We start from the raw sequence: 13,693 nt of genomic DNA, 5'->3' as shown, positions 1-13,693 counted from the left end.
GCGAGGGCCCACTTTCATGTAGAATGTTTACAATGCGAAATACATACAGCGGGGCACAGGTCACGAACAGTATAAATGTAATCCATATTTTGTTAGTATCTTGGCTGGTAAACTAGTTCTACTTACTCAGTTTATTTGCTGGCCAAACCAAAAAGGAACCAGTGACATAACCAGCAGTTGCAGGGTTTATTGGCTGGTGCCAGGTAAAAATTCTCCCCTGCTAAGCCTATGGTTTTTGCGACTAACACAGACAGCTCGCTGATATTGAACCTGTTTTTCTATTTCTTTAAAAATGCATTTAAAAATTTGGGCTGGTAAACAACAGACCAAAGTTCATCTGATAAGCAACAACAAAAAAGCAGGGAACCAATGTAGTATACGACCCACTTCTCCCGAGTAAAATTTCTCCCAGGTTTTATAATTTGTCTTTTTGTTCTGGAAGGCTATCAGCTCGATGAAATCAGACCCCATTTTCTACTTCTGCTTTGAATATGAAGATCAGATTTCTCTGCCTTTCCAAAGCTGCCTTACTTTGTCCTTGAAACTAAATATCGCACAGAGGGTGCAATGCATTTTACAGTCTTTCCACTGATGGCACGAAAACATGACTCAAACATTCTGGGCATGCACATGCACCTGTATGTACAGTATGGTATTTTTTACAAACATCTGCTCGAAAAAGAAATATTCTCAGAAAATGAAGGAGGAGAACTAGGCCCTTTCCAGAATGTGGGACGGCAGGAAAAGTTCATTCCCAGCGCCGCAAACAAAATAGCGTTTTCAATAATTTGGTCGAGGCTAGCCTGATGAGGTGAAGTCGCTGCACATTAGAAGGGCACGTCTTGTTAGAAAATCACAAAATTAAGGCAGGTTTGTATGCAAGGGCATGTTTGAAAGGGCAAGGGCACCAAGGCGTTTTCTTCTTGGTAAAAGGGATTCTATAAGGAAATTGCAAATTTCTACAGGAGCCTTTCAAGGGCACAAAGGCAATGACCAGATGGCAAAGAGGCAATCGCCTTCATTGCATGTGAAATATCAGGCCTGTGAAGAGAATGTTTGAAGGGGCACCAGGGCCAAAACCACGCCAACACACATTGTACATGTACATGGTCTTCGTCAGGGCTTAATTTTGCGGGGAAAATCCACAAGACCGCAGGACTTGCTTGACTCAGAATCTATGCAACAATATGGTGAAAGCATCCAGACAGTATGCTAGACTTAATATACGCCCATTCAATAAAAAAATTATATATAATCCAGACAAGGTTTTAAAATATGCATCTACATTGTACACAGTACACAGTCAACCCTCCTACTGTCTGACCACTCCATATAATCCGCTGTGGTTTTGAAAATATTGCATCTACACAGTACACAGTAAACCCTCCTACTGTCTGACCAGTCAATATAATCCAGAGGTTTTTAAATTCACATCTACACAGTACATACACGTACGTACATGTAGTCATCCCTCATATTGTCTGACCATTCAATATCATTCACTGTGGTTTTGAAAATATTGCATCAACACAGTACACAGTCAACCCTCCTACTGTCTCACCATTCAATATAATTCACTGTGGTTATGAATGATAGATGCACTGTGCTACCCAGCAATCTGTCATGTGTGGCGAGTGCATACACAGTCAACCCTCCTACTGTCTGACCATCTAATATCATCCACTGAGTTTCTGAATGTACATGTTTTATGTATGCACTGTGCAAACCTGCAACTCAATATCATGCTGTGAATTCATCTTCACAGTTTTAAGATTTTGCGCTTAACTTTTTCAATGACTGATCAGCAGGACCTGTCCGCTTGTCATTTTACTAGTCCGTCATCTTTTCTCTATTTCATATTATTCATTAAATAGGGATGCTTTTCAACACCCAAATGGCCAGCCGGATCACTTGGTGAGAATTCGCACTGGTCCCCAGGTGTTTTAACCAGCATTTGACAGGAAACTCACTAAAGGGTACCATTTTGCATTCTGCACATTTGCATTTTTTCCCCCAAATTGTTGCAATTTTGTTTTAAAGGGCAGTGGACACTATTGGTAATTACTCAAAATAATTGTTAGCATAAAACCTTATTGGCCAACAGAGCTGTTGATAGTATAAAACATTGTGAGAAATGGCTCCCTCTGAAATAACGTAGTTTTCGAGAAAGAAGTAAACATATTTTAACTTGATTCTGAGACCTCAGATTTAAGGTCCCAAAATCAAGCATCTGAAAGCACACAACTTTGTGTGACAAGGGTGTTTTTTTCTTCCATTATTATCTCGCAACTTCAACAAATACCAAAGGTGTCCAAGGTGGATTTCACAAAGAGTTAGGACTAGTCCTAACTTAGGACTAGTCCCAGGAGATATTAAAAACGTATGGGTAGTCCTAAGTTAGGTCGAGTAACTCGTCCTAAGTCCAGATAAGACTAGTCTTACAAATGTAACTCTTTGTGAAATCCACCCCAGTGTCTTTAAGTACAGAACCTGAAGTTGCATTGAGGATGGCAAATCTAGAATTGGGGAGGCTGATCGAATCACACACGAGTGACGTGCCTGTGATTTTTTTTCACAGAACTCGGGAAAGTGCCGAGTATACAGTGCATACTGTACACAAATACCAAATAATACCAGAATCATGCTAATAAGTACCAAAATGAATTTGAGAATTCATTTGATGATAAAAAAAAAAAAAAAAAAAAAAAAAAAAAAAAAAAAAAATGAAACCACCTTCAAATTTCCATTTTTAATTGACGGAAACAAATTCTTCTCCAGCAAAATTTTTGATTGAAATTGGAATGTAATTAAATAGTTAATCAATCTAATCCACTCCAATTAACTTCACAGAAAAGAAAAAAGTAAAAAAACAATTTTGGGTGGGTTCAGGTTAACAAAATAACAACAAGTTAACTCTTACCTTCATTAATACTGACTCGCTGAGTTTCTCTTTATTTATGATTTTGACGGCGACTTTCTTCCCTGTTACACAGTGAACGCCGAGCTTCACCAAACCTGAAATTTACAATGAAAAATAAAAAATTAATTGTTAAACAATAACAATCTCGGTGGTCTAGTTGGTGAGACACTGCTCTAGAATTGCTCTTGATAAGTGTTTCAAGGTTGTGGGTTCAAATACCACCAGAGTAATAGGCCTGTGATTTTTTTCACAAAGCTCGGAAAAGCACTGAGTTTACGTTGTACAGTGCTTACACACATCGGCATGATCGGTGTATTTTTTTATAGGGAGAACTAAAACTAATATTCTTTATCCCGATGAAAATTTCCATATTAAACAATAACAATAATACACAGTTTTTTATAGTGCTAAACCAAACCCAATCGGCATCTCAAAGCGCTCAGTATTTTTTCGTCCAACAGGTCCAAAAACATGGTATGTTGAGGATACAATTTGTAGTATGAGACTTTTTTTTCCTAGCACCATGCAATGGTTTGAAGGTGCAATATGCAGCCAATTAAACCAGGAACACCGGGGCTTACCCCTTTTCTTTACGATAAGTGCACTGCACTGGGTTTCAGTTGTGTGTTTTACACAACACACAAGACCGATTGGTTTACGTTCTATTAAAAAAAAACCAGCAAATGGTTCAGTGTCTTGCTCAAGGACACAAGTGTCACAATCGGGACTCGAACTCAAACTCTGCTGAACCGAAACACAAGAGCTTCAGTCCAGTGTTCTTTGTCTGTTTTTGTAAAATCAACAACTCCATACATAAATAATAGTATACTTTTTCGATCAGTGCCTTCCGTCATCAGTGGCTTTGCGGCTAAAGCCCAGTTCATACTTCCTGCGAGTGCGAAGCAAATTATGACATCACAGGGCAGCAAACTTTTTGCAGGAGTTAAGCACATTCAACTGCTGCGAATTATTCGTTGCGAATTTGTGACATAAAATTTGTATCGCATTCGCAGGAAGTATGAACCAGGCTTTAGGCAACTCTGTTGCTGTCAGATTTTGTGTTCTTCTATTGGGCTGTGTACAAATCATGCCTGCAGTAAGTCTAGGCTCTACGGCTCTTTCATGTCTTTTGTAAGCATTGTGATGCATAGAGTTATATATAAGAACTAGAGGGCGCACTGGCCTATATACGCGCCCCGGCATGCGCGAAGGCGGCCATTTTCTAAGTTACAGGCATTGCTTAGCGTGTGTTTATGCGGCCATTTTGTAAGTTGACAAAACAGCATTGCGTCAGCGTTCAATAAACACAAACTCCAACGTGTACTTTGTATTCAACGCGCGTACATAATGGCGCGCGTGTCTCGTTGAGGTCCCGTCGTGTTTGTGCAAGAAGCATCAACAGTGCGCACTCTAGTTCTTATATTAACTCTATGTTGTGATGTCACACAAAAAAAAGTCACATGGTCTATAGAAGGATTTGGGTCTGAATAAGAATTTAACTGTCTTGCCTTATTATGCCTTAAATTGCACAACAATAAAGTGTATGGCCTCGACGTCTCGAGCGAGGGACAAATTTGATTGACATTTTATGGATGTATTCTTCTCAGAATAAATTGAATCCATTAAGATGTTTTGATTCTTGGTGTTTCTGTTCTTTTTGTATTTTCTTTTGTCTATTTTGTTTGCTTTCTTGCTTTAATTACTATTATGTGCTTTTACGCCTATTTATTTATTGTACATTTTGCATTGTTTTGGTCAAATAATAATTATAAAACAACTACAAAATATAGTGTTCAAAATGATCGACAACAAATGAATAGGCCCCTCTTTCAGTGTCTACATGTATATGCCATCTCTGAAAGGAGTTGGCCCAATATAAAAAGGAATGGTAAATAATTGATGAGCAAAATGTACTCGTACGCATTAATTTTGCATAAAGGTTTTGTACAAATTTTGCCGGCACACCGAACATGCCTAATTCTCAAACCAAACAATTTTACTGATGAGTGACTGTTTATTTTTCTGAAACCAGAGGGAAAAAAAAGAGACAGACATTAACATTTCATGTCTTGCAATCGCATATTAAATACATAATGGAAAGTCAAACATACCTTATGTTCGTATGCGGATGTGTGTTAAGTTAACAAAAGTTGTTTACATTTCATGGCATTACAAAACCAAATTAAAAATAAACACTTGATCGTGCTGATTATTCTTCCATAAAAAAAAAAAGGTTGGGACAGAATTTAAGATTGTATACCATCTCTTCTTACGCATGTCTTAGATTTTGATCAATCAAATTGCGGAAAATTGATGTGTTGGGGGAGATTTGCATGAAAGTAAATAAAAAAACATAATTGGATTTATTTCACATACATCATAATTGATGCTAAGCGCCATCAAACAGGTTTTCATCCACCAAAATGTTGTGTACCAAAAATAAAATAATAGAAAACAAAATTGGCTGTGGCATAATGCTTATTTTTTAGGAGCCTTTGAGAAAAACTCTGCTACGTGCATGACATGTGTAGAGTCGTAATATCAGACCATTAACTGCTTTCTTATATATATGTTTTAATTTATAACCAGAAACGACAGCAGACCAAATTAAAAAACAAACAAATGCAGGGGTCGAAATTAAGTGTATTTCCATGGTAGTCAGCAGGGCTAGTGACCAATAATTTTTAGTAGCCCTGATTAGATTTTGGTAGCCCGAAAGACACGTTATGTCCCGCGTCACGGCTCAAACTTTACAATACACCAATAACATAGTTCTTTATTGTTTGTGATGATGATTTTTGCATTATTTTTCCACTAGCCCGTCGGGCTATCAAACTGGAAAAATGAGTAGCCCGGCTGTAAATCTGGTAGTCCCGGGCTAGCGGTCTAGTGGCAATTTCGACCCCTGAAATGGATTACTATTCCATTAAAAATGTCCTGTTCCAAATATTATGGCAGAGCAAACTCAAATCAAAAGACTGCCTGTATTATTTTTCGTCACACTGCTGTCATAGAAAAGATTCTAGAGCACTTTATGATCAATTAAGAATGTTGCGTAACAAAAAATTATGGCAGACCAAATTCAAAAGAAAAGATTGACTGAATTATTATTTTCCGTCAAACTACTGTCACAGAAAAGACTCTGGAGCACTTTATGATCAATTAAGAATGTTGTGTAACAAAAAATTATGTCAGACCAAAACAAAAAAACAAAAATTAATTAATTTTCTCAAACCACCATAAAAAATTCAAAGCAGTTTGTGATCAACTAAAACTGTTGTGTTAAAAAAAATTACAGCAGACCAAAATTAAAATCAAACGACTTGATTCATCGGCTGTCAGAACAAACGAAGCAATAATTGTTATCAAGTGTAAAAAAAACAATTACGGCCGACCAAATTAAAAAAACAAACAACTGAATTATTTTTTCTCGAAGCTCTCCATCTCCACATATAACGGGGGTAGATCAATTCTATGGTAGATACGGTATACGTTTATTGATCAGTAGGAAACCCTTGCAGCCCGACCCACTATATACTACGAGAGGCTAAGATATCTTCAATTCAAGGCCTTTTACTCCACGCCAAGGCATGAAAACTATCTGCAGATATCTCCTCTTCTAGACGTTCTGTCGTTGATGATGACTCAGGGCGCATTTTGGCCACGAGGAAATATGAATACGTTTATCCTATTACGAGTGATGGGGTGGAACTTAACACGGGAACAGGGTCCAATTTCATAGAGCTGCTTAAAGGCACTGTATGGACACTATTGGTAAAAGCTGTAAGCATAAAAGCTTACTTGTTAATGATCAATGGAGAGCTGTTGATAGTATATATAGAACAATGTGAGAAACGGCTCCCTCTGGAGTAACACAGCTTTTGAGAAAGGAGTAATTTTGTTACTAAAATATTTGAATTTGATTTCGAGACCTTTGAATTTTGAGGTCTCGAAATGAAGCATCTGAAAGCACATCGCCAATTCGTATGTATTTTTTCTTCCATTATTATCTCGCAACTTCGATGATCAATCAACCAAATTTTCACAGGTTTGTTATTTCGCGTATACATGTATTTGAGAAACCAAGTGAGAAGACTGGTCTTTGACAATTACCAACGGTGTCCAGTGTCTTTAAATATGAGCAGAAAATGTTATTCTGCACTTGTCAACACATTTATGTATCCTTGTACATAAGCAGTAGGGGTGGTAAGAACGCGACGGAATACAGCTCTACCTGCAAACAACTTACTTCCTTCACTGAGGCAATAGGAATTGCCTCCATGCACCTGGTCATTGCCTTAGTGCCCTTTGAAACATTCCATGCCTCAGAGTCTGTACACATGTTGTACTCATTTTTGTAAATTGGTCTTACACAAATTGCAGACCAGGTACTTTCACTGAGGCACTGGTAGCAATTGCCGCCATGCCCCTTGGTCATTGCCTTAGTGCCCTTTGAAATATTACATGCCTCAGAGTCTGTACACATGTTGTACACATTTTTGTACATTGGTCTTACACAAATTGCAGACCAGGTACTTTCACTGAGGCACTGGTAGCAATTGCCGCCATGCCCCTTGGTCATTGCCTTAGTGAGGCACTGGTAGCAATTGTCTCCATGCCCCTTGGTCATCGCCTTAGTGCCCTTTGAAATGTCCCATGCCTGAGAGTCTGTACAGATTTGTGTACATTGGTCTTTCATTGAGGGCAATGATTGCAATTGCCTCCGTGAAACAGTGAAATGGCCTTGCTGCCCCCATGAAATGTTCCACATAAAGGTGCCCTTTTAATAACAACAGGGACAAAATGCATTACCAACAAAATTGATTTCTCTCATAGATTTAGATCATGCAAAGCTTCAAACGTCACTCGAAAGATCATACATCAATTATGTAAATTATTGCAGTAATTAAGCGCCTAGTCATTGACTATGCATAATTATGCATTGCGCTGTACAGAAATTGTATCAGCCCGATTGGGTAAGCTGTTATCTACGTACTACATGTGTATATAAACAGTGTGTGCATACATTGCTCGTTTTAATTACTGACAATGACGTACTGTTTCGTGTTTTAAAACAACCATGACAACCTTGAACTGTTTTGTTTAGTAATCTGAGTATAATAAAAACACAGAAAATTGACGGGCAGAAATATAATTGAGAAGAATAAATTTGCAACCTTGCTACGATTTTCTTTTACATCCACACATGTACAATCTCATTGGTGAGCGCTTTACCAAGTCAACCCTCCTACTGTTATTACAAATGTATCAACGACGGTAATTGCTATACGAGAATGCTTCGCTGTGTTAAACAAATTCATTGGGAGAGGCATGTCACAAACCTGGAGCTCTACGGTGGGCTACCGAGAGTTAGCACCAAGATTAGGGCAAGAAGGCTGAGACTAGCAGGTCACTGTCTCAGACATGCTGAGCTGGCAGCGAGCAAGCTTGTGCTTTGGGCCCCTACTCAAGGTCACTGTTCCCGAGGTAGACCACAAACCACCTATGTGGACACCTTGTGCCGGGACTCTGGACAAGGTCGGGAAGAGCAGTGTACAGCAATGGAGGACCAACGTGTTTGGAGGGCCATCATCCGATGCTCCGCATCGACTGAATGAAATGAATTTTTGAATAATACCCAATAGACAGTATTGAATAACCCTCTTGTTGCTATGAAAGTCGCCATCTTGTAGGGCGAACCGTATGTCCAAACGCGTACACTATTGGAGCACGCAGCACACAGCATTCCCGGTTGGATTTCCCTGGCACATACAGGCGCACACACACGCACAGACGCACAGACGCCATGTTGTAGGGCAGATATATTTGAACGGTGACGTCATATTCAATAGGGTCTATAGCATACAAATTGTGACAATGTATCATGTTCGGGCACTATTGTATTCAGCCGTAACTTCATTCAAAACACTGAACTACTGTACTACACGTGTGTACAACACAAGGTTTGTACAACTGTACTACGATTTTCTTGCGGCCACACAACAGGGGTGTCTTGATTACAAGATACATTGATTACATGTGGTGAACACTTAACACAGTCAACCCTCCTACTGTTTAATCATTCAATATCATCCACTGTGATTTTGAATGATTGATAGGCGCAGGATGTAGGCTCTACATATACTGTACATATGCCCTACATGTAATTGTATATTATCAGCCGGCAATGACATCATGTGGTGAATACCTCCACACTACAATGTAGCTAGGCAGTGCAGAACACAGTTTACAGTCATTCTGTGCACAGTTGGTCAATAATGCTGGAAATAAAAATGTCACCGTGAGTACATAATACATTGGGGTAGTTAATTACTGTTGATAGAATACCACGCAGTAAACCTACAAATGTACGATACATACCCAGGAAAACATGAGGCCGCAGTGAAATTAGCCTATTAGGGTTACCCCCTGGCCTCCTTACTTTTTTCAAAAACTGTGGGTGCATTGAAGCTACATGTAGGTGCATTCTGGACCTTAAAGGAACGTTACAGAATTGGTAAGAAACAAAAATTGTGAAGATCACAGATTTACATAAAACTTACACGGTTTAATGATGATGATAGTAGAAAACATCCCTTGAAACATCCCTGTCTGAAGTTTCATATTTGATGAGAGAGAAATAAATATTATAATTTCACGTTTTGAGTTTATCGCTCAATGAGCATTTTATTCATTCTTGTTTTGGCAATGAAGCAATGCAAAATTTGTAATCGGTTTTTCACTATTCTCTCGTGACCCAGAGGGCCAATCGCTCTCGAACTTCTACAGGTTAGTCAGTTTATGTAATGGTGGATTACATAAAGTGCCAGCAACTTTTCTTGCTAGCAAAACCAATTCTGTAGTGTTCCTCTAACTTTGGATGGTTTCGCTGAAGCATCCTGAATTGAAACAAACAAGGCAGGGCCCTGTATGCTTCTGTTTTGAAAGGGCAAGGCATCAGAGGCATTTTCTCCATGGAGGGCACCCTATGAGGAAATTTCTACAGGAGCATTTCAAGGGCACCAAGGCAAATCGCCTTCGTTGCTTCTGTGTTCAATCAAGCCGGACAGGGCCTTCAGAATGTTTTCTACGTGGTGTCTAATCTTGGTTTTAAACGCCCTATACCATGTATACTTTGACAATTCCTATGGTTTTACTTTTGATGTTTTTTTTGTGAAAAAATAATATAAATAAAATAAAAAATATATTATTTATTTATTGTTTTTGCATATTGGCTTGCAACTTTTGACATCAATAAAATCTTGTTAAAATCAGGAGAAAAATGCTGACAAATCCGACAAATCTAGGGTCCAATATCACTACGAATACCATAACATGGACAAACGTACAGACCGGCAGATCTGCCACCCCCCCCCCTCGCTCCCAACCCCGCACCCCCCACGACCCTATCACCCAACACCAACCACCCCTCCTACACACTCTCAAGATCAATGACCAACAGACCAAGATCCATCATCCCACCAAGGGGTCCCATAAGGCCGCCAAAAACCTGACAAGGGACACCTCATCTTTTGGCACATGAATTTTCTTTTTCTGTCTCTTCAATTGAAAGACGTGGGAACGATATATCATCTAACAACGTGTGCTGAGTGATAGCCTACTACGTAGTGTATCATAATGTGAGCGATACAGTAATTTGTTGCAGAGACGTGGCTCCTAAAAACACACGCACAACAAACGTGACCCGATAGCGTTCACATTTACATGGCAGTTTGTAGAAGAGTTTTTAAAATATTGTGCTGCGATACATGGCTTGAATTTGGCTGGGGGAGGGGGGAGGAAATAACCGAGCGTTAATAACGATATCTTCTGACAACGTGTGCTGTGTGCTATAACTCTATAGTGTATCATTATGTGAGTGATACAGTATTTTGTTGCAGAGACGTGGCTCCTAAAAACAAACACAACAAATGTGACCCGATAGGGTTCACATTTACATGGCAGTCTCTTAAATTGTTTTTACAATATTGTGCTACGATACATGGCTTGAATTTGGTTTAGGGGGGGGGGGGGAGGGGAATAACCGAGCGTTAATAACAACGATATCATCTAACGTGTGCTGTGTGTTATAACTACGTACATGTAGTGTATCATTATGTGATTGTTAAAGTATTTTTTTGCTGCCCCCGTGGCTCTTATAAAAACAAACACACACAAAATTTGACCCGATAGCTTTCACATTTACATACATGGCAGTCTCTAGAAAAGAAAATTGTTGTGCTGCGATATGGGGGGGAAGGCAATAACCGAGCGTTAATAACAACGATATCAACTGACAACGTAACATTATGTGAGTGATGTTGCAGAGCCGTGGCTCTTAAAAAAACACACATAAATGTGACCTGATAGCGTTCACATAATACATGGCTGTCACTAGAATAGTAAAATTGTTGTGCTGCGATTATGGAAGCGTAACTTGAGGTCCCCTGACAATACAAGCTAGACTGAACAAAATATTATTTCTCTGCTGTAAGACTAAAAAAAATAAATACACGTATTCAAGTGGACTCACTGGGTTCTTGCCATGTTTTGTCAAAACTGTGGGCCAGTCTCGAACCAAATATTTGACAATATTTTAACAGTCAACAGAGGCCATAGCCCCCATGCAATTCCAAGCCTGCTACATGTACGCATTTTTAAAAAGGACAGGGAAACCCCACAACAACCACTCCGTTAAAGCCATTGGACCCTTTCAGTAAACAGTATTTTCCAAGGCCCACACTTCGTGTATCACAACTTATATATAAAATAACAATCCTGTGGAAATTTAGGCTCAATTGGACATCGGAGTCGGGAGAAAATAACGGGAAAACCCACTCCTGTTTTCACGCGTTTCGCCATGTCTTGACATGTGTTTATAACAAATCCGTAATTCTTGTTAACGAGAATTTATATTGTTTTACCGTTTTCTCAAAAAGTAAAGCATTTCATGGACTAATATTTCAAGAGAAGTCTTTCACCATTACCTTCTGTAAACCCTGTAAATTATTTGTAAATCTGTGAACTTTTTTTTTTTTTTCTGTACCGAAAGAGTCCAATGGCTTTAAAACAATGATTTTACAAACAAGGATCGCAAAAAACCAATGCTGAAATCCTTGACAAATATTCAGTGTTAAAAATAATTCTTAAAGCCTCATTACATCCCCATCAAAATACATTTTTACAAAAGGACACAAAACCACTCCGTTAACAACAATTGATTATAAACAAAAAAGGATCTCAAACCAATTGTTGTAAAAAAAAATATAAAAAAATCCAGGCTGACAAATTGTGTACACACATCACGCAGTTCCATTGCAAATTCTTTTCCTATAAATCTAAAACTACTCCGTCCCAATGTATTGACCGATTCAAGTTTGATCGCTAGAAAGACCATCATGCACCTCATTCAACAGTTAGCTTGCGCAATGGTTGCGAAATGGTCTGACAAAAAGACTAGGACAACAGGTCATGGCCTTTGTGTTATTCCAAGATGTGGGGGATGCTGGACATAATTAAGAAAAATATTCCTCAAGTGTGACTGTAAACTTATTCAAAATGATCCTTACCCTAAAAAATAAAAAAGATATAAAAGGACAGAAAACCCCCCACAACAACCACTCCGTTAACAATTGATAAAACAAACAAGGATCGCAAACCAATGTCGAGAGTACACACATCACGCAGTTCCATTGCAAATTCCCTTCCAATCCAAACAACTCCGTCCCGATGTATTGACCGAATTAATTTTCAGGATGACTGAGGGTTCACAGAAAACACTCGCATCTCTGATTATCCAAGTCGCACCTTCGGGCTTTCACGTTCTGCTTCTTCCTTGAGACTTCTTGTCGAGGGATTGTGGTTGGGGGAGGGGGTTGGTTTATTAATTTCCTGTGTGTTCAAATTGTTCATATTTTGACGAGATTTACCCTGGGATGAAAAAAACTGAGTGATAGTTTTTAAAAATTGTTTTCGTGGTGGGATTATGATTGTAGGGGGTTTGGGAAAATCTGAAATGAGTTATTGGCTGAGAATTACTAAAGCAGACTGGGAAAAGGATCCATTTCAATATGTTGATGACCATTTATGGATCAGCCAGCTAGGAATGACTGACCAAGTGAGAATGACTGATTGACTGAGAATGGACTGGCTGATTGGTAAGGGTTACCCATTCAAAGATGTTTAGGGATAGGCCAAATAAGAATGGATGTCCAATAGAGAATGACTGGTTAACTCCGGAAAGGATTACCCGTTTCAAGATACTGTCCACTAATAGACCAATTCAAAATTACTGGCCAACTAAAAATGACTGACTGACTAGAATGGACTGATTGAGAATGGACTGGCTGATTGGGAAAGGGTTACCCATTGAACGATGTTTAAAGATATGCCAAATAAGATTGGACGCCCAACAGAGAATGACTGGTTAACTCCAGAAAGGGTTACCCATTTCAAGATACTATCTACTAATAGGCCAACTAATAATACTGGCCAACTAAAAATGACTGACCAACATAGAATGACTGACTGACTAACTTAGAATGGACTGGCTGATTGGGAAAGGATTTCCCATTTAAAGATGTTTAGGAATAGGCCTAATAAGAATGGATGCCCAATAGAGAATGACTGGTCAACTCCGGAACTGTCTACTGATAGGCCAACTAAAAATTACTGGCCAACTAAAAATGACTGACCAACAGAGAATGGCTGACTGACTGAGAATGGACTGGTTGATTGGGAAAGGATTGCCCATTTCAAAACAAGAGCAATTCA

At 39.0% G+C, this 13,693-nt stretch overlaps 1 protein-coding gene across 1 annotated transcript in view; it reads right to left on the bottom strand.

Moving 5' to 3' along the window:
• The window catches only part of LOC139953919 (serine/threonine-protein kinase BRSK2-like), a 42,224-nt gene that overhangs the window by 23,886 nt on the left and 4,645 nt on the right, over positions 1-13,693 (bottom strand). The window contains exon 2 of the mRNA XM_071953525.1: positions 2,921-3,015. Within this exon, the coding sequence (XP_071809626.1) occupies positions 2,921-3,015 (95 nt within the window). The remainder of the gene's footprint in view (positions 1-2,920; positions 3,016-13,693) is intronic.

The sequence above is a fragment of the Asterias amurensis genome, chromosome 22 (genome assembly GCF_032118995.1).
Source record: "Asterias amurensis chromosome 22, ASM3211899v1".
Classification (NCBI taxonomy): domain Eukaryota; kingdom Metazoa; phylum Echinodermata; class Asteroidea; order Forcipulatida; family Asteriidae; genus Asterias; species Asterias amurensis.
The sequence above is the reverse complement of the archived record's forward strand: the minus strand, read 5'-3'. Positions and strand labels throughout refer to the sequence as shown.